General features: G+C 33.5%; 1 protein-coding gene across 1 annotated transcript; it reads right to left on the bottom strand.

Moving 5' to 3' along the window:
• Window positions 1-17,336: 17,336 nt before the first annotated feature.
• Window positions 17,337-23,011, bottom strand: LOC139846780 (transcription repressor KAN1-like). The gene is made up of 6 exons (XM_071836312.1): window positions 21,943-23,011; window positions 21,760-21,836; window positions 20,999-21,044; window positions 20,688-20,817; window positions 17,913-18,000; window positions 17,337-17,606 (listed from the first exon to the last, which is right to left on the bottom strand). Exons 1-6 carry the CDS (start codon window positions 22,715-22,717, stop codon window positions 17,487-17,489), a joined length of 1,236 nt encoding a protein of 411 aa, XP_071692413.1. The 5' UTR covers window positions 22,718-23,011; the 3' UTR covers window positions 17,337-17,486.
• Window positions 23,012-23,256: the final 245 nt, after the last annotated feature.

Here is a 23,256-nt window from a genome sequence, read left to right as displayed (position 1 = left end):
GTGACCATTAACTTTAAATTCAATCCCATTTGAATTTATTAATTCTATCGTTCCGTATGGGAAAACTCTTTTGACTATGAATGGTCCAGACCATCTTGATTTCAATTTTTCAGGAAATAGCTTGAATCGTGAATTAAAAAGAAGAACTCTGTCTCCTTCTTTAAATTCTTTTGAGCTTCTGATTCTTTTATCATGCCATTTCTTCGTTCTTTCTTTATAGATTAACGAATTTTCGTATGCTTCATGTCTTAATTCTTCTAATTCGTTTAGTTGACTTAATCGTAGACGTCCAGCTTCATGTAAATCAAGATTACATGTCTTCAAAGCCCAAAATGCTTTGTGTTCAATTTCTACTGGAAGATGACATGCTTTTCCATAAACAAGTCTAAAAGGTGTGGTTCCAATTGGAGTTTTGTAGGCTGTTGTAAAAGCCCAGAGTGCATCCTCCAATTTAATGGACCATTCCTTCGGATTTGATCCTACGGTTTTCTCTAGAATACGTTTTAAAGCTCGGTTGGTATTTTCAACTTGTCCACTTGTTTGTGGATGATATGCGGTGGAGATTTTATGAGTTACTCCATATCTTTTAAGAACTTTCTCAAGTTGATTATTATAGAAATGAGTACCCCGATCACTTATTAAAGCTTTCGGTGTTCTAAACCTTGCAAAAAGACGTTTTAAAAAGTTGACTACAACTCGTGCATCGTTAGTTGGGAGAGCTTGTGCTTCCGCCCATTTAGATACATAATCAATGGCTACGAGTATATATAGATTATTATGAGATTTTGGAAATGGACCCATAAAGTCAATACCCCAAATGTCAAATACTTCACACACTTGGATGACATTTTGTGGCATTTCAACACGTTGACTTATTTTTCCGGCCCTTTGACAAGCATCACAGGATTTGCAAAGAAGGTGTGCATCTTTGTAAATTGTAGGCCAATAGAATCCAGCATCATAAACTTTTCTTGCTGTTAGTTGAGGCCCATAATGCCCTCCTGTTGGTCCTGTGTGACAATGGTTTAATATTTTACTAGCTTCATCTCCAAATACACATCGGCGTATTATTCCATCGGGACAACTTTTAAACAAATGTGGATCTTCCCAAAAATAGTGTTTTATATCACTGAAGAATTTCTTTCGTCTTTGGTACGATAATCCTTTTTCATGGAATCCACAAACTAAGTAGTTTGCATAGTCTGCAAACCATGGAATTTCTTTATAATCTATCTTCAATAGATATTCATCAGGAAAGTTGTCTTGTATGGCCGATTCATTTAGAACTTCTAATTCGGGATTTTCAAGACGAGAAAGATGATCAGCGGCGAGATTTTCTGCTCCTCTTTTATCTCGGATTTCAATATCAAACTCTTGTAAGAGTAAGATCCAACGGATTAATCTTGGTTTAGCATCTTGTTTTGAAAATAGGTATCTAAGAGCAGAATGGTCGGTATAGACTACCGTTTTTGCTAGAACGAGATATGATCGAAATTTGTCAAAAGCAAAGACAATAGCAAGGAGTTCTTTTTCAGTAGTTGTATAGTTCGTTTGTGCTCCTTGTAACGTCTTACTAGCATAATATATAGGTTGAAATCGTTTTTCAATCCTTTGTCCTAAAACGGCACCCATTGCAAAATCACTTGCATCGCACATTAGTTCAAATGGTAGATTCCAATTTGATGTTATCATGATCGGCGCATTAGTGAGTTTCTCTTTAAGAATATTAAAAGATTTGATACACTCATCTGAAAAGATGAATGGAGCATCCTTTTCTAGGAGTTTATTCATAGGAGTGGCAATTTTAGAAAAATCTTTTATGAAACGTCGGTAAAAACCGGCATGCCCTAGAAAACTCCTAACTCCTCTAACATTGGTGGGATGTGGAAGTTTAGCAATTACATCTACTTTAGCTCTATCCACTTCAATTCCTTCTTTTGAAATTTTATGTCCAAGAACGATGCCTTCTTTAACCATGAAATGGCATTTCTCCCAATTAAGTACTAGATTTGATTGTTCGCATCTAATAAGCATTCGTTCCAGATTAACTATACATGATTCAAATGTATCACCGAAGACTGAAAAGTCATCCATGAAAACTTCCATGCATTCTTCTATCATGTCGTGAAAAATCGCCATCATACACCTTTGAAAGGTTGCAGGGGCGTTACAAAGTCCAAATGGCATGCGTTTGTAAGCAAAAGTACCATAAGGGCACGTGAATGTGGTTTTCTCTTGGTCCTCGGGTGCTATTGGAATTTGAAAATATCCGGAAAATCCATCTAGAAAACAATAGTAACTATTTCCGGCTAATCTTTCCAACATTTGATCTATGAAAGGTAAGGGAAAGTGATCTTTTCTGGTGGTTTCATTTAATTTTCTATAATCAATACACACACGCCATCCTGTTACAGTCCTAGTAGGAATAAGCTCATTTTTCTCATTTGTAATGACAGTCATGCCACCCTTCTTAGGCACGCATTGAACTGGGCTTACCCATGGACTATTAGAAATTGGATAAATTAGACCTACATCTAGCAGTTTAATAATCTCTTTCTTAACTACATCTTGCATATTAGGATTTAGTCTTCGTTGGCGTTGCACATATGTTTTATGACCTTCTTCCATAAGGATTTTATGTGTGCAATACGAAGGACTTATTCCTTTAATATCATGAATCTTCCATGCAATGGCTGGTTTATGAGCTTTCAACACAGAAATGAGTTGTGATTTCTCATTTTCAGTAAGAGAAGACGATATTATTACAGGTAATTCAGATTCACCATGTAAATAAGCGTATTCCAAATGGTTTGGAAGTGGCTTTAACTCTAATTTCGGAGGTTCTTCTATCGATGATTTGTATCGATATCTGTCTTCTTCTTTTAGCATTTGAATTTCTTCTGTTGTTGGTTCATATCCATTAGCTATAAGTGTATCTAACATTTCAGCTTCATCAATTGGTTCATTACCTTCTCCTAAAGAACATTCTCCTGTTCCTTGTAATTCTAGAAATTCTTCTAATAATTCTGCATGTGCATCTATAGTTTGAATATAATAACATGTATCATCTGCAGATTGTGGTTGTTGCATTGCTCTATCAACTGAAAAGGTAACACTCTCGTCCTCTATACTTAGGGTCAGTTTCTTACCGAACACGTCTATCATTGCTTTAGCCGTGTTTAAGAATGGTCTTCCTAATATGAGAGGAACTTGAGAATCTTCTTCCATGTCCAGAACAACAAAATCTACTGGAAATACTAAAGTACCAACTTTAACTAGCATGTTCTCCATTATCCCTCTAGGATATTTTATTGATCTATCGGCTAGTTGTATGCTTATTCTAGTTGGTTTCAATTCTCCAAGGTCTAGTTTAGCGTATAGTGAATATGGCATTAGATTTATACTAGCACCTAAGTCTGTCAATGCTTCTATTGAACTAAGACTACCCAGAAAACATGGAATTGTGAAACTTCCTGGATCAGATAGTTTTTCTGGTATCTTGTTCAACAGCACTGCTGAACAATTAGCATTCATGGTAACAGCCGAGAGTTCTTCCATTTTCTTTCTATTTGAGATTAGATCTTTCAAGAATTTAGCATATCTAGGCATTCCTGAAATCACATCAATGAAAGGAAGATTTACATTTATCTGTTTAAACATATCCAAGAATTTGGATTGCTCGGCTTCAAGTTTCTCTTTCTTCATTTTACTCGGGTAAGGAAGTGGTGGTTGGTATGGTTTAACATAAGGTTTAGCCTTAACTGTGTTATCTTCATTAATCTTTTCAACTACCGGTTCTTTTTCCTTATCTTGATCAGGTTGTGGTTCTTGTGGAGTAGGAATAGCTTCATCAGAAGTTACAGGTATTTCCGGTGGTTTAAGTGTTGTACCACTTCTTGTGGTAATAGCTTTAGCTGTTTCATTCCGGGGGTTAGCATTTGTATCACTAGGTAAACTTCCCGGTTTTCTTTCACCTATTAACCTTGCTAGGTTACTTACTTTTTGTTCCAGATTTTGAATAGAAGCTTGTTGATTTCTAAATGCTTGAGCATTTTGTTCATTGGTTTGTTTCTGAGATGTGAAAAACTGCGTTTGAGTTTCAACTAGCTTCGTCATCATATCTTCCAAATTCGGCTTTTTATCATCGGTTTGTTGTGGTGGTTTGTTTTGAAAATTAGGTCTTTGCTGGTTGTAAGTATTATTGGATACTTGTTGATTGCTAGGACCTTGTTGGTTGTTGTATGGAATATTTCTGTTATAATTCTGGTTTTGATTGTAAATTGGTCTTGGCGGTTGATAATTATTCTGATAATTATTTCCAGGCCTTTGGTTTATGTATGAAATATTCTCTCTTTGTTCTATTGTTAATTCAATACTGAGACAATCTTTTGTCAAATGTGGTCCTCCACACTGCTCACAACTAATTCGTATCGAGTGAATATCTTTAGTCATCTTTTCCATTCGTCTCTCCACAGCATCTATCTTTGCGGAAATAGAATCTAAGTCATGGCTAGAATCGGCTCTAGCTGCTTTAGATGATCTAACAATATCTTTTTCTTGGTGCCACTCATGTGAGTGCGAAGCAGTGTTATCAATAATTTTGTAAGCATCAGTTTCGGTTTTTTTCATAATAGAACCACCAGCTGCTATATCTATGTCTTTCCTTGTAGTGATGTCGCATCCTTGGTAGAATATTTGTACTATTTGACAGGTGTCTAAACCATGTTGCGGACATCCTCTCAATAACTTTCCAAATCTTGTCCACGCCTCATATAGAGTTTCATTTGGCTTCTGTGTGAACGTAACAATTTCTGCTTGAAGTCTTACGGCTTTAGATGCCGGAAAGAATTGTTTAAGAAATTTTTTAACTAAAACGTCCCATGTATCAATCGCCCCTTCAGGTAACGATTCCAACCAATCTTTGGCTTCTCCCTTTAAAGTCCAGGGAAATAACATGAGATATATCTGTTCATCCTCCACTTATCTTATTTTAAATAGTGTGCAGATCCTATTAAAGGTACGTAGATGTTCATTTGGATCTTCCTTCGGCGCACCACTAAATTGGCATTGATTAGTCACCATGTGTAGAATTTGTCCTTTGATTTCATAATCTGGCGCATTAATGTCTGGATGAGTAATTGCGTGACCTTGGCCAGTGCGTTTAGCTCTCATTCGGTCTTCCATACTTAAAGGTTCCAGATTCTCCATAATTGAATTTGTGGAATCGGAATCACTAGAGGATTCTGATTTAATGGTTCGTTCCTCAACAATATCTGTTTGAATGATTGCTGGTTCCGGAGGAAAGTTTAATGGTTCAGGATCTACGAATCGTTCCTGAATATTCTCCGGATTCTCAATTGTGAGGTCGGGTTCAAAAAATGGATTATCGGAAATTTGAACTGGAGTACTTGGTCGACTGGATGACGATTCTAAAGAAAAATCAACGGCGGTAATATTTGCTAAATGTCTTGATCTAGTTACAGGTGGTGAACGTACAAAAGGTGGTGAACGTCTTGCTCGGTGCATTAACTGAATATCCTATTAGTTTTTAAAAGGAAAGAAAAATTATAATAAGTTATCCAATCAATAGACTTTTCTGATTTTGCCCACGTTTCGAATAGCCAAAAGATGCAGCAGAGGGGCAGGATTCATTTGGTCTCAATATAATTGAGGACTGTTTGGCTCCAATAACCCGGTCCACGTACAAATCCAACTATTACTACGAACCAGAAAATTTTGATGTCTATCAATTTAATCACTTAAAATAAATTTTCGTAATTTTAAGAAAATTAGATAAGAAGTAGAATAGAAATCTATGTCCTAAAACTAGAATAGCGAGAAATAAGAAAGAAAAAGAGCACGTTGGAAAAAGGTCGAAAAAGAAAAATGGTTGAAAAATAAAAGGTGACGAAAAAATAAAAGAAACTTATAAAACTTAAAAACACTTGACTAACCTAACCTTATTACTACAACTAACTTAAAATTATAATCGCAAATTGAGATTACTAATTGGAATGATAATTGATACATAGGTAAAAGTCGTCTAAAAATATTAAAACTTACAATAAAAACTATATCCCAAATGGAAATCACTTAAAAAGAAACTAAAACTTGAAAAGGCGTCGCAAAATTCTAAAGCACCTAAATCTTAGTCTAAAGAAAAAGCACTTAAGGAATTCTACGGCAAAGCCTAAAAATCTAGAAGTAAAAATAACTATGGCAAAAACTAAGTTTAAAACTAAATATGAGCTAAATATATAAATATTACGCTAAAACGATTAAAAAGGGACAAAATATAAAAATATACAAAAAGTTGTAAAAAGTTACAAATTTTTATAAAAATATTATTTTTATATTATTTATTTATTAAAACTATTAATTTTACAATTTAATTAAACTAATTTAACTAAAATATATAAATTAAATAAAAAGTAAAAGTAATTATAATAATAATAATTAGTTAGGGTTAATAATAATAATAATTAATAATTACCCGTAATTAATGCTGAATTAGGGTTCTGTCGGTGTCAGAGTGTCTCCGCGAGTTGCGGTGCCTGAAGCAGAAAACTCCGCGAGTCGCGGGGTTCCCGAATTCAACTCAGGTACAGTTTTTTATTTGACGCGTTTTTTTTTTTTATATTTTCTGTTTTTATATTTTCTGTTTATATCAAAATATTTATATAATAAAAAACTTATATTTTAAAAACTTAAATAAAAATAGAACTACTTTATAATTTTAAAAATATCTTAAAAATAGATTTATAAAAAAAAAAATTTTTTTTCGGTTTTTTATATTTATAAAATATATTTATAAAATAAATTAAATAAAACTTATATTTTTACAAACTAAAGAAACTTTATAAAACTTAAATATTTATCAAACTCCTAAAAATATTTATATTTTTGTTTTTCTTTTTATATTTTCGAATATTTAAAACGTATTTTTATAAAAACGAATTTTAATAAAAGTAAACTAAATTTTTTTTTTTTATATTAGCGTTGCGCTTCCGGCTTTTAAGTGATTCCCCGGCAGCGGCGCCAAAAATAACTTGATGTTATGCGAGGTGTATACAAAATAGTTATATATTTACTACGAAATACTATTACATACGATACAATTTTACACAAGATATTTATTTATTTAGAGAATGGATATACTTAAACCTTGCTACAACACTTATAGGCAGTGTACCTAATCGTACAGTAGTGTAGTTTTTAGTAAGTCTGGTTCGTTCCACAGGAAATCTTTTTAAACAAAGCTTAACGCTATATTAGTTTACTTTTATAAAAATACAAATATATATATAAGTAATATTATTATTATAAAGGGGGGTTTTTACCGTTTAATGACCGTTTTGTCGATTTTAAAACTTTAGTCGCAGTTAAAACCAAATGTAATATTAAAAATAAATACAAGACTTAAATTAAAGCGTAAAGTAAATAACGATAATGAAATTGCGATTAATAAAAATGCGATAAAATAAACTTGCGATAATTAAAAAGTACGATAATTAAAAGTGCAATTAAATAAAATAACAATAAAAATGCGATAATTAGAAGTGCAATTAAATATAAAATAAAGGAAATTAAATATGAAATAAAAGAATTATGCTTATTTAAACTTCCGTAATCATGATGTTTGACGTGTTGATTTTAGTTTTATGCCCATGGGTTAATTGTCCTTTGTCCTGGATTATTTAATATGTCCGTCTGGTTTTTGTCCATAACAGTCCATCAGTCATAAATATAAAGTGCGAGTATCCTCGTCAAATTATCCTTATACCCGAAGTTAAATATTTCAACTAATTGGGGACTTAAACTGTAACAAGATTTTAATACTTTGTTTAATAATTACACCAGGATGTCGACTGAGTGTAACCCAAGGTTTTAATATTTTGTTATCAATTATACCAAGTGTCCTTGTACATAATTTCACCCCTGTTTTAATTATTCTAGTGGCTATTAATCCATTCCCGTGTCCGGTTAAATGAACGATTATTCGTACATATAAATACCCCGCCCATCGTGTCCGATCGAGTGTATATGGTAATTTATAGGGACGCCCAATTGTAAATCTTTATATTAACATTAACAAACTATCATTTAGTTAAACAAATATAAAGCCCATTAATAGACCATAGTCTAATTTCCACAAGTGTCGTTCTTTTGTCCAAACCCCAATTATGGTACAAAGCCCAATTACCCAATTTTAGTAATTAATCCAACATCATGATTACTTCAGATTAAATAAGCATAATAATAACTTAGCTACGAGACATTAAATTAAAAAGGTTGAACATAACTTACAATGATTAAAAATAGCGTAGCGTTACACGGACAGAATTTCGACTTACACCCTTACAATATTCGCTAACATACCCTTATTATTAGGATTTAAATTAAAATTAAAATTAAAATATAAATTATATATATATTACGTTTTATGAGAGAAGAAGAAAAAGGATGATTTTGCGATCAGAATTCGGTTGCTTTTATAGGGAGTTTCAGAAATTGGGGCTTCGCGACTCGCGACATTTTTTGCCTTCAAACTCCGCGAGTCGTGGAGTTTGTAAATACAGCTCACACAATTTGGTGTCTTTCTTGCCGACGATTTTTATTTATTTATATAATATATAAATAATTATAAGAATTATTTAAATATTATATTATATTTATGTGCATAGTTGACTTGTAATTTTTAGTCCGTTGCGTCGAGCGTTGAGAGTTGACTCATGTCCCGGTTTCGGATTTTCAAACGTCCTTGCGTACAATTTAATATCTTGTACTTTGCGTTTTGAATCTTGTACTCTTGTAATTTCGAGACGTTTCTTATCAATAATTGGAACCTCTTTGATTGTCTTTTGTACTTTTGAGCTTTTTGGTCGTTTGCGTCTTCAATTCGTCGAATCTGTCTTTTGTCTTCACCTTTTATTATTTAAACGAATATCACTTTTAAATAGAACAATTGCAACTAAAAGCTTGTCTTTCTTGAGGAATAATGCTATGAAATATATGTTCGTTTTTAGCATTATCAGGGCGCACCTGTGTTGTTTGTGAAGAAGAAGGATGGATCCTTCCGTATGTGTATTGACTACCGTGAACTCAACAAATTGACTATCAAGAATCGGTATCCTCTTCCACGAATTGACAATCTTTTTGATCAACTACAAGGATTGAGTGTCTACTCAAAGATCGATTTGCGATCCGGTTATCACCAATTGAGGGTGAAGGAAAGTGACGTGATGAAAACTGCGTTCAGAACTCGTTATGGTCATTATGAGTTTCTCGTGATGCCATTCGGTTTGACCAATGCACCTGTCGTGTTCATGAACCTCATGAATCGTGTCTTCAAGCCGTACTTGAATAAGTTTGTTATCGTCTTCATAGATGATATCCTCATCTACTCAAGGAGCGAAGAAGAGCATGAGCAACACCTCCGACTAGTACTTGAACTCTTAAGACAAGAGCAAATTTACGCCAAATTCTCCAAGTGTGAATTTTGGTTGAAGGAAGTTCAATTTCTGGGTCATGTTGTGAGCGACCAGGGTATCAAAGTTGATCCCGCCAAGATTGAAGCCATCAGCAAGTAGGAGACCCCCACTACTCTGATGCATATTCGCCAATTCCTAGGTCTCGCCGGTTATTATCGAAGGTTTATCGAAGGATTTTCTCTGATTGCGCGTCCTTTGACTGCGCTGACTCACAAAGGGAAGAAGTTCATTTGGGAACCCGCACACGAATCAGCATTCCACACTTTGAAGAAGAAGTTAACCACCGCACCTATCCTATCACTTCCTGAAGGCAGTGACGACTTTGTTGTTTATTGTGATGCATCGAAGAGTGGTTTTGGTTGTGTACTGATGCAACGATCAAAGGTTATTTCCTATGCCTCCCGCCAATTGAAGATTCACGAGAGGAACTACACTACTCACGATCTCGAACTTGGAGCCGTTGTCTTTGCGCTCAAATTGTGGAGACATTATTTGTATGGAACTAAGAGCACTATCTTCACATATCACAAGAGTCTCCAGCACATCTTTGATCAAAAGCAACTGAATATGAGACAGCGTCGATGGATTGAGACGCTCAACGACTACGATTGTGAACTCCGTTATCACCCTGGCAAGGCCAATGTGGTAGCGGACGCTTTAATCCAAAAGAAGAGGATGGCACCTCTTCGTGTTAGGGCTCTGAACATCACCATTCATTCGAACCTCAACAGTCAGATCTGAGTAGCCCAAGAAGAGGCCCTCAAGGAGGAAAATATATCTCATGAACATTTGAACATACTCGTCTCTCAATTCGAGGTTAGGGAGTCTGGACTCCGATGTTATGCCGGAAGAATTTTGGTACCTCTTTATGGAGATCTACGGAACCTTATACTTGATGAAGCACACAAATCGAGATATTCGATTCACCCTGGAGCGGGCAAAATGTACCACGACCTTAAAGAACAGTATTGGTGGCCGAATCTTAAGAAGGACGTTGCGACTTATGTTGGTAAGTGTTTGACTTGCTCGAAGGTTAAAGCCGAGCATCAGAGACCTTCCGGTTTACTTCAACAACTGGAAATCCCACAATGGAAGTGGGAAAGGATAACAATGGACTTCATCACCAAGCTGCCTTACTAAATCTGCACACTTTCTAGCGATGAAGGAAACTGATACAATGGAAAGACTTGCTTATCTATACATCAAGGAGGTTGTATCACGACACGGTGTACCTTTATCGATCATCTCCAATCGTGATCCCCGTTTTGCCTCTAGATTTTGGCGTTCTTTACAAGAAGCCATGGGAACTCGTCTTGGCATGAGTACTGCTTATCATCCTCAGACTGACAGGAAAAGTGAACGCACGATTCAGACCCTGGAAGACATGTTGCGTGCATGTGTCATTGATTTTGGAAAGGCCTGGGAAAGGCATTTGCTGCTAGCCGAATTCTCGTACAACAACAGTTATCACTCGAGCATTAATGCTGCACCTTTTGAAGCATTGTATGGCCGCAAGTGCTGATCTCCTATTTGTTGGGCCAAAGTAGGCGAAAAGCAAATCACCGGACCCGAGGTAGTCCACGAAACCACGGAGAAGATTGCTCAGATTCAAGCTAGACTTAAGACTGCTCGTGACCGCCAAAAGAGTTATGCCGATCTTAAACGTAAGGACTTTGAATTCAACGTTGGTGATCGGGTAATGTTGAAGGTTGCACCTTGGAAAGGTGTGATCCGTTTTGGAAAACGTGGAAAGTTGAACCCACGATACATTGGTCCTTTTGAAATCTTGGAACGTGTTGGACCCGTTGCTTACCGTTTGGACCTACCAGCACAATTGAGCTCAGTACATCCTACCTTCCACGTGTCGAACTTGAAAAAGTGTCTTGCTGCAACTGAACTTATCATACCACTGGAAGAACTCATGATTGACGACAAACTTCACTTTGTGGAAGAACCAGTTGAGATTATGGATCGTGAGATCAAAACTTTGAAACGCAACAAGATTCCGATCGTTCGAGTGCGATGGAATGCCAAACGAGGACCTGAGTTTAGTTGGGAGCGAGAGGATCAAATGATGCGGAAGTATCCCCACCTTTTCCCTACTCCTCCATCTACCTTAGCTTAAATTTCAGGACGAAATTTTCATTAACAGGTGGGTAATGTAACGACCCTGGAATTTCCAACGTTTATTTATTAATAATTATTATTATTAATACGTGTGATAAAACGAATGTATGTCATTACATTTACATGTTGCCATGATTGCCAGAACTTGACTTTAATTGCCCGAAACGTCTTTGTGACACCCGGAACTTGCACGAATAATATTTTCAAGTATTATTTACATTTATGATTAGTTTTATTAATCATTTTAATTAACTAAGGTTGTTGGTTAATTACTCGGGCTTTTGTTGGACTTTATTTGTTAATTAATTGAACTTGGGCTTTATTAGTTAATGGACTCATGAATAAGGCTTATAAGCCAACCCTACTTCTTAGTTGGACTATTTAGCCCATATTTACATATAAGTATCATGTTTGAATGGAACTAGTTAGTTTAAATGACTTGGAATCTAGTTGCTACACAATCCCCATGAGATTACCCCTTTTAACCACACTTTTAAGGCTTTACTTGCAAGTATCTTGTGGTTTAATCCCGTCCCCCTTTGGAATCTGCTGTAGGCCGTTGGCCTTAGGGGAGTATTAGGGGAGTTTTGACTTCATTCTTTCATTACATCTCACTTGCATTCCTCTCTCAAAAACACACACACAATACTTGCTACTTTCCTCTCTTTTTTTCTCTCTAAACTAGTAAGTAACAAGGCTCTTTTCTCTCTTTGATTCTTCATGAAAACTGCCACCTTACATCACATAATCATCATCATCTTTTGTTACTTGTAGTTTGACTACTTGTTGTTGTTAGTTTGTTACATATAATTGTTAGTTGTTCTTTACTAGTTTCCAAGAATAAACTTTCTAGTTTGATTCTTCTTATTTCTTGTATTTATCAAGAACACTCAAGAACATAACTTACTAGTTATGATTCTACATATACTTTCTTAAAAGATTGCAAGTTCATGTGTTGATTAAATTCATACTTGAAGTTCATGAAGTAAACTTTAAAGTTTACTTTCTAAAGATCAAACTTTGGTTTGAATCTTTAAAGTATGAACAACCATGAATAATTTACTTGTTTACTTAGTTTACTTCTTCTTGCACTTTACTTTCATATAATTAGTTTAAATGGTCAAGTACTACAAGTTAGTCTTGATCTCATTAATCTTGAACTAAAAGTTAACCTTGAAAGTTCAAGAACACACAAATAAGTTTTCTTTAAATATAACTTTGTATACTTATGCTTGATCTAGACTTTTGAGTCATGGATCTTCAAGATCTAACTAAGAACTATGTTCTACATCTTAAGATCTTGAATAGTTAGTTTATTTTCAAGTTTAGAGTTCAATATTTCTATTATAGTTCATGTAAGTGTCAAACCTAAGACTTTGATGTAACTTTGGTTCATCAAACTACATGCAACTCTTAAGTGAGTTGTGCTTCATGTCTTAGACTTGCACTAGGGTCATGATGGTCAAGACTTGGCTAATATGATGTAGATACATCAATGAGTTATACACTTGAAGCTATATGCATCAAGGATGAGAACCATGATGAACATCAAGCACCAAGACCACCGGAACTCACTTAAACTTACTGTTTCTGTCCAAAACCTACTGACCTGCTATTTCTGTAACAGACCAGCAGACCTGGGCTGTTCTAACCATGATTTTTATATAGATCTTTTCGAGTAGATAACTTTTCATATAGGACTCGTCTTAATCCGAGCTACGGTTTAGGATTTATGGCCCTCCGATCGTTACTATGTCCTTTAACGTTGTGCAGAAATTTCTGACCTACTCGCACTTAGACCGTAGCCACAGTCAAACGAAGATGAGTTTGCTTCTGTAAATTTTACCACACTTAAAGGACTCATATACGGAGCCATGGCCACTGGTCTCACCTTGTTTCAGTAAGGGTAGAGGCCGTGGTGACTGACTGAAGTCAGCCTTTGTTGTAAACTACTTTCATAAACGAAACTTACTTTACGCCTTTTGTTTGATGATGATTGATGATGACCCTTAAGACCTTATTTACATACTTTTAAACCTATTAAGACGATTTACTGACTAAGTACTATTTGACTTAGGTTGAGGACTTTCGGACCGTTTACTTGCACACCTTTTCCGAACCGACTTTACGACTACATTATCATTGTGAGTTATAGCATTCCCTTTTTACTTTAACTTATTTTGGGAACTGAGAATACATGCGGATTTTATGTTTTACATACTAGGCACGAGTACTTAAACGTACATATGTGTGGGTTATATAACGGTAGAAACATTCCCTTTAGCTCGGTAACGTTTAGTCATTGGTTTTTGAACCGGTGAACGCGAATCTTAGATATGGATCCATAGGGTTTGACATCCCCACTCGGGCTAGTCGCGCTAGCATTTAATGAGTGTTTAATACTTCGTAAATATACGCACTTGCCAAGTGTACTTTCAGGGGGTATAAACGTTAAGTTAGTTACCAAGTGCCCACGGTTAACATATACTTTATCATACTGTTTTGAAACGCTCTTTATAGCACTGAAATCTCGTGGCCTACCTTACATACTGTTATACTTAAACTATAGCTCACCAACCTTTGTGTTGACATTTTTAAGCATGTTTTTCTCAGGTGCTTGAGATTAGCTTCCGCTGTGTACTAGTCGTGCTGTAGACACCCGCTGCTTAGAGTTGTCATCGCATGAACTACTTTACCTTGCATTCAAACTTTAGTACTTTTGAATTATGACTTGTAACGACCATTGTGGTCACATACACTTATTATTTGCTTCTACTTAGTGAAGCATGCTATTGGATTGTAAAACATTCGATGTTGGTTTAGACATCACATTATTATTGAATGCAAACTCTTTTTGAAAACGCATATAGTACTTAACCTTGTAATGATCCTGTTGTTGATGATTCGTACACGATGGTTTTGTACGAGGCATCACAGAATCCAATTGCTATGGTTTCATATTGAACTTAAGTTTATGAATCTATACAGAAAAAGTATAAGTTTATAGTCAGAAATACAGGTTACAAGTCGTTTTTGTAAAAGTAGTCATTTCAGTCGAAAGAACGACGTCTAGATGACCATTTTGGAAAACATACTTCCACTTTGAGTTTAACCATGATTTTTGGATATAGTTTCATGTTCATAAGAAAAATCATTTTCCCAGAAGAACAACTTTTAAAATCAAAGTTTATCATAGTTTTTAATTAACTAACCCAAAACAGCCCGCGGTGTTACTACGACGGCGTATATCCAGTTTTACAGTGTTTTTCGTGTTTTCAGGTTTTAAATCATTAAGTTAGCATATCATATAGATATAGAACATGTGTCTAGTTGATTTAAAAAGTAAAGTTAGAAGGATTAACTTTTGTTTGCGAACAAGTTTAGATTTAACTAAACTATGTTCAAGTGATTACAAGTTTAAACCTTCGAATAAGGTAGTTTTATATATATGAATCGAATGATGTTATGAACATCATTACTACCTCAAGTTTTGTTTATAAACCTACTGGAAATGAGAAAAATAGATCTAGCTTCAAAGGATCCTTGGATGGCTTGAAAGTTCTTGAAGCAAAATCATGACACGAAAACAAGTTCAAGTAAGATTTCTACTCGAAATAAGATTGTTATAGTTATAGAAATTGAATCAAAGTTTCAATATGAGTATTACCTTATATTAGAGAGATATCTTACTGTAAATAAGAAAGATTTCTTGAGGTTGGATGATCACTTTACAAGATTGGAAGTAAGCTAGCAAACTTGGAAGTATTCTTGATTTTATGAAACTAGAACTAATAGAATTTATGAATAACACTTAGAACTTGAAGATAGAACTTGAGAGAGATCAATAAGAAGAAGAAAATTGAAGAATGAAAGTGTTTGTAGGTATTTTTGGTCGTTGGTATATGGATTAGATATAAAGGATGTGTAATTTTATTTACTTGTAAATAAGTCATGAATGATTACTAATATTTTTGTAATTTTATGAGATATTTCATGCTAGTTGCCAAATGATGGTTCCCACATATGTTAGGTGACTCACAAGGGCTGCTAAGAGCTGATCATTGGAGTGTGTATACCAATAGTAAATACATTTAGAAGCTGGGTATTGTACGAGTACGAATACGAGTGCATACGAGTAGAATTGTTGATGAAAATGAATGAGGATGTAATTGTAAGCATTTTTGTTAAGTAGAAGTACTTTGATAAGTGTCTTAAAGTCTTTCAAAAGTGTATGAATACATATTAAAACACTGCATGTATATACATTTTAACTGAGTCGTTAAGTCATCGTTAGTCGTTACATGTAAGTGTTGTTTTGAAACCTTTAGGTTGACGATCTAGTTAAATGTTGTTAACCCATTGTTTATTATATCTAAAGAGATGTTAAATTATTACATTATCATGATATTATGATGTATTAATATATCTTAATATGATATATATATAATTAAATGTCGTTACAACGATAATCGTTACATATATGCCTCGTTTCGAAATCCTTAAGTTAGTAGTCTTGTTTTTTTTTTTACATATGTAGTTCATTGTTAATATACTTAATGATATGTTTACTTATCATAATACCATGTTAACTATATATATATTCATATATATGACATCATATAGTTTTTACAAGTTTTAACGTTCGTGAATCACTAGTCAACTTGGGTGGTCAATTGTCTATATAAAATCTATTTCAATTAATCAAGTCTTAACAAGTTTGATTGCTTAACATGTTGGAAACACTTAATCATGTAAATAACAATTTCATTTAATATATATAAACATGGAAAAGTTCGGGTAACTACAGTGCATTTGCTCATTTTAAAGATATTACTTGGAGTCACTCATGGCATATTTCAAAAGACGTTGCATTCAATTCGTTGAGTTCAATAAAGATTATGATTAAACAAATGACAGATTAGATCATTTATAGTTGAATATTATGAAATGATATGCATGTCTGTCAACTTTCGATGTAATGAAAGTTTGTCTTTTAAAACGAATGCAATGTTTGTAAAAATGTATCATATAGAGGTCAAATACATCGCAATGTAACCATATGTTATAGTATTCGTCCCTAGGGATTAGGACGGGTCGCTTCATTTTCGGTGTTGGGATCAACTGGGATGCAAAGCAGACAGTTTAGGGTTATGAGAATGAGTAACCTCTCAAAGGAGGTCAAGTCCCGTATATATACTGCATCTCAGACACAGTCAGTCAACTGTGTTATACAGTCGGTCGACTGTGTAACTCATTCGGTCGAGTGTGTCAACGCACTCGGTCGACTGTTTATGGAGTTTAACTATTGAAATAAGATATTAAAGCGCACACACACACACACACATAGCAATTCAATAGTCAGAAAGTAAACGTTATTACATGACCGAATGTATTAAAAGACAAATGACTAAGAATTAAGGATTACATGCACCAACAGAAGTAAAAGAATTAAGCATTTTACATTAGGGCTTTGGCTACAAGCTCTCAAAAATTATATTATATATCCTTTAATTTCCTAAACTTCGATCAAATGGATTATACAAGAAAGTATAAGAAAATGAACGAATGTTACAAATTTAATCCAAAAAAGTCAAGAAAGAAGAAAACTAAGAAGCAGGCCTACTAGCTATATATGATGCAAGGAAGACTAGCTAATTCACATGAATCAATCATAATTATGGTTAAACTTAACAACATATATAGCTTCAATTCTTAAACCTTCTTCTTGTTTTTCTTCATCTTGTTCCTTCTATTTGTCGTACGTACATACTTCTGTTCCATAAACTTTAGGCTTCAATTCACTCTACTGCTCCATTACAAGGAGAAAGTGAAGCGCACACACTAATTAATGTGAAACGGAAAAATAAATTACGATAAGTTGCGTTCGTTTAGTAGCCAATCTGGTCTTCCCAAAGTGAACTCTAAATTTGGGTTTTTGTGATCTAAACTGGATCCTAAACAGTTCTTTGGTCTTGAAGCATCACTTACCTGCAAACATTAAGTTATATAATTAGAAAACTTTGTATTTATATGATGTGATATGCATGCAAAGTACATATATAGTGTTGAGAATGTACATGATTAGAGTTTATTTTCTCAAGTACTAAGTGGAATTTGTATAAACTTTGTATTTATATTAGCGGATAGGATCTTATGTTTCAGCAGATAGAAAGGCCAAATAAGTGGAATTTGTAGCTTCAAAAATAGTTTTTTCAATGAAATCTACTTTTTTCGATTAAATTAGTTAAGAAAAAAAAAACACACAATTTGTGAGTGTAGAGTTTATATATGTACCTCAACCGAAAGAGTTTGTGGTAATAAAGCAGACGAGGGTCTGAGGACGTTTAAGTCGTTGTTTGTTTGCAACCATCCTTCCCTGTTGCTGAAATTATTAATTACACATCAAATTTTGGTTACTTAGTATTTAAAGTTTCTAACAATGCATGTGAATCATTGATTTTTGCTTTGTTGTAATCTAAATTGAAATGTTGCTAAGTTTGTAACTTTTTTTTGGATTATTTAATTTGCTAAATATCTATATATCAATATTTGAAGTATTCGCGGTTGTAAATATCCTTAAAGTTATATAACAAAGTTTTTATGCTCCAAAAACAATAGTGAAAATAAATAAATGTGTGCTCGTAAGCTTGTGACAACCTCCTTCTATCATCGACTTTAGGCATTTTTGTTACTCATAGCACCGAATTGAACTAGTGATGATTTGGGATAGAAATAACAATGAGTAGATCAAGCATGCTTAAATTGGATCATTCAACTATATACACAAGTCTAGTGATAATTTATAATACTCCTATAACATATAATTTATTACTTATCTTTTTATATTTATAACAACAGTAAATGAAAAGCAAATTAGATAATTTGTTTATTATTAATTTAATTAATAGCATTAAATGAAATTAAAATTAGACAATATAGTGAAGTATCTTAAATATAATTAAATGACAATGCTAAACGTAGCCCTTAGGGTTATGTTTAAGCTTACTAAATTTAGGTTTAAAAACTCCAGTTAATTAATAACAAAATATAAATATTTTTTTTTTAATATCGACTTTCCCTATATAATTTGGGGATAAATGTTATTCATGGCAGGAAGGTGTTATATAAATGGAATAAAACTAAATTTGGTAAGCCCCTAACGGCTACGTTTAGCATTTTCCATAATTAAAAGTCAAACCGGATATTTTTTATGTAATAGAAAGAGTAGTAATTAATGAAAATCAATTACCGTAAGACTAATGCTGCACCTCATTAACTAGCTGATTGTCTTTAGGTGATTTTTTTTGGCATTTCGACTCTCAAATCAGATTGAGTATAAATTACAAAAGAAAATTAGAAAAGAAAGAAGTGAGATGTCAGAAATTAATACAAAAAGCATCACACAATTAAGAAACACGTAATCAGAGTTTGCATTAGCTGATGTGCATTTTATATATACTAAATTTTCAGTAGATATCACAAATTAAACTCCATAATAAGTTAATAACATTTATCACAACAACTGACATCGGCATATTATACCGTGAGCAAGAAAGCTACACCAATTAATTAGTTTAAAGCCAAACATTAAGTGATAGAATTGAAAACGTTTGTACTTGTTGAAAGATGAAAGAAAAAGGAAAAAGGAGAAAATCATACATATAAAAGATGGTTGTTGATTTGTTGCAAAAAATAGTACGTCCATGACATGTCAATCATATCATATATAGTACAACAAAGGTCCACCCTAAAAATATATAAATAACATATATTTCAATTTGGTTTTTAGTACATCTGAAATCCACCAGATTATGTTTGAGTTACATGTATGTTACAGTTTTTACTTGGAACGGATAATAATCGACACCATATATCGATCTACCGACACACACATAATGACTGATAATAATAATAAGAGAAAAAGAGGGCACTTGAAGTCAAGATACAGGCGTTTTTTTAGTTATAAATATAAATGCAAATCTTCTTGTGACCAAAACAAGAATCATATTTTATATCTTACAAAAATTTAAAAAGGACTTGAGGAATAACTAATATAGATAATGTAATCTATGTAGTACTATATATAGTTAGTAGTACTATAATAAAGTTGATTTAAAAAAGAAAAAGGAAAAGTTGATTGCTTTAGTTTCTGCTAAACCTATGTTAAAGGTGAGTGTTTACATTATTTAGCTTTATTTTTGTTTCTCAAAGTGTATTCATCAAAGCTTAAAACAGTTGCTGAGTCTCAATCTCAGGTGAAATCTTATTACCCATAAAAATATAAGAAAAGAAGCTATTTAAAGAGAACGAAAAGCAAACTAAAGCTGGCATGATAACACTTCTATTAATTCTTTAAACATGGTTTGTATGTTACAAAGATTTTGCCATTTTCAAGTAGAAGACATCATGCAAAAAGTTACAGGGAATATTGCAAATGCTTTTCTTAAAATTAGTCATTGATTATATGTTACTCCTCCGTCTCAAATTAATAGTCATGCTTTAACTTTATTTCACAATTTTGACTTTAAACAATCTTTTTTTTTTCATTATATAATACTTGATCAAAACAAAGGCGTTTTTGGGCAAAGGCAAAGTGGGCAATTGTCTAGGGCCCAAAATTTCAAATATATATATACTTTCTCAAAATTTTCAATTAAACTCAATAAAAATTGTCAATCAAAGTTATAATACTGTAATTTTAAATAGTTAAATGCATTGTAAGCAATAAATAGAAAATTTTAATTATTAAAATATTTATACAAGTTGAAAAATTTAACGAGTATCAGGTCTTTTTTATTTTCGCCGAAGACCATCGAATTGTTGAGACGACCCTGGATCAAAATTATGTTAAAGAAAATTACATGTGAACCTTAAATTTTTATATAAATAGCATATCATCAAATATTATATAACATAAAAAAGTTATTTGAAGTCAAAATTAATAAACAAAATTAATACATGACTATTAATTTAAATTAAATGAATACATAAATGCTCAATAAAATAAATCATACTATTTTCAAATAGGTTTACTCTTCTCAAACAAAAAGCTAGTATAAAAATTCGTACCTTGATGAATTGCTCCAAAGGGTGTGATCGGATTCTTCTTGTTCGGCTGACACTCTTTGATCGACGAACCGACGTTGTCCTCCACTTCCCGTCGTTGAGATATCGTCCTCGCCAGATGCATCTGATTGGCCTTTTATTTTCCAAAATAGAATATCACCAATGTTAATATTTTAATTAGATAATTCTTTTTTTTTGGGCAAAAAAGATTATATTATTAACATAAAAAACCATCATACAAAAATTAGATAATTCCTGTCCATTATATTATAATTATAATGTACAATAGAAGTTTAATAGATAAGAATTATCACCTGAGGAAGCTGCTGGTTTATCCGTTGTTTTAACAGTTCTATACATCTGCAAACAATGGCAAACCAAGTTTAATTAGTTTAGTTTCTATATATAAATAAATAACAATAAAAAAAAACTAGGCTATATATATATATATATATATATATATATATATATATTTTTTTTTTAACCTGGGTATCCAACTTTTTGAACCGACTAATCCCAGGCCGACTACACGCTTTGCGAGTAGCCCGGAATCATTGCAGGCGAACTTTCGTGGCCATGAAAGAGAATAACTTTTTTGTAGTAGCAAGGAATCGAACCCTTGACCTCCACATTGGAAGGTAAGGGTCTTGCCATGTCACCACCAGCTCAAAGGTTAAAAAACTAGGCTATATAGTAAGGCCGGTTTATTGTGTGTTGAATGCTTGTGAGTCATACATAAAGTGACTGGATTTGATTACTTGTGTCATTAATCACGAGGCTGATGTTTAAATAACATGGGGTATAGTAGCAGCTAGCTGATCAAGCTGCTAGCAACTTAACCTGTATATATTATTATTGAATAATCATGACTAACTTTTGTCTCTTATCATGCATTCTGATCATATACTACTATTTTTTCTCTCTCTTTGACTTAATAATACTGTTCCTTTAATTCAGTCATAACTGCAGACATCGGCGACTGTGCCGGAGACTTCACCGGAGAGAGAAAATAACTAAACAAAAAAAAGGGTTTCTTGTTAATTAAATTGCAACTTCATATTAATATTAATATTACCTGTAAATGGCTCTTCACATGAGCTAGTGTAAGATCTTTGACATCCATTAACTCCAAAACTGACTTTGGTGTTGCCCCTAAACAATTAAAAAAAAAATGAAAAATTAATTAAATCTCATATTATGAGTTGAATACAAGATTTTGTAAGAATATAAGAAATAAGGTTTTTTTTTTTTTATTCACTTTCATGGCCTCCAAGAAGTTCAACAGCATGAATGAAGCGCGAGTGAAGAGTGCTAGTCCATCGCATCCTAGGTGCTCTCATACTTCGTTTAGTTGGAAGCTTAGGTAAAAACCTTGATCTCATCAGACCGTGCGAGACTTCGTGAGAAGTGGGACCACTTCCACCGTACTGGTTTAGGTAGTGGTGGTGGTGGTGGGGATACGAGCTGTTAAATCTAGTCCCACCACCACCAGCACAACCTGCAGGTAACCGATAACCAGATGAAGAGGGACCATTTAGGGCAGGATTCAAAAAAGGCATGTGACCACCACTAGAACCAAAATAAGGTGAGGTTGAAGTAGAAGAAGATGTAGGATAGAAACACATCTTTGGATCTTTCTCTAAACAAGAATGGTCCAAATTAGGTAAAAAAGGTAACAAATGGTTGTGATAAACTGGAATCCCTTTTATCGGTCTTAAACAATCGGATACATCAAGCAATGAAACTCCTTGGTTCACGTGATTTAAGTTGTGGGCCTTACTATTATTTGGTTGTTGGTTATAAATATGATGATGAAGAAAAGGGTTTTGTGGTTCTTGAACAAGATTTCTTGATGTATTTGTAGGGGTGAGTACAGTTGGCAAACTATTTGATTTTGAATTATTCGAATTGATATTGTTGTTGTTGCGAATCGAAGAAGTATTTGGAAGACTAATGTTGAGAGAGAGATCAGGAAGTGGAGTTGAAGAGGAAGAAGATTGTGGTGGTTCTATGAAAATCCCTTCCAAGGGCATTTTCTTTCTTTCTATGTATGTATTAAACTAAACTACTAGATAAGATTACTCACAATAAAACCTCTTCTATTATGTATCTTCCTTTCTCTCACTCTCATACTATCTTCAAGTGGAATATACTATTATTAACCTTTTTTATTTGGACACTATAATCTTAAATGCAATCAAATTGATACCATGAAAATCAACAAAAGGGAATTGAAGCTAGAAGAACCAACACAATCACCAACACCGACAGTAAACCAAACACAAAAGAAAAAGGTTAAAAAATTGAAAGGTAGAAAGCTAAGAAAGATCTCTTTGAATGTATAATAAAAAGGTACAAGATAAGAGAGAGAAAAATGAAAAACAAATAAAGTAAAACAAGGAATGCCAGAAAAGAGGTTGTGAGGAGGAAATAATAGATGTGGTGCTCCTTTAGAGCTGAGTATAATATTTTAGTATTATTACACTTAATAATTAATAATGTAAGTAAATAATCAACAACAATAACAACAATATCTAATCCCGCGTATTAGATGGAGTTCAGATGTAAACAA

The sequence above is a fragment of the Rutidosis leptorrhynchoides genome, chromosome 5 (genome assembly GCF_046630445.1).
Source record: "Rutidosis leptorrhynchoides isolate AG116_Rl617_1_P2 chromosome 5, CSIRO_AGI_Rlap_v1, whole genome shotgun sequence".
NCBI lineage: Eukaryota > Viridiplantae > Streptophyta > Magnoliopsida > Asterales > Asteraceae > Rutidosis > Rutidosis leptorrhynchoides.
The sequence above is the reverse complement of the archived record's forward strand: the minus strand, read 5'-3'. Positions and strand labels throughout refer to the sequence as shown.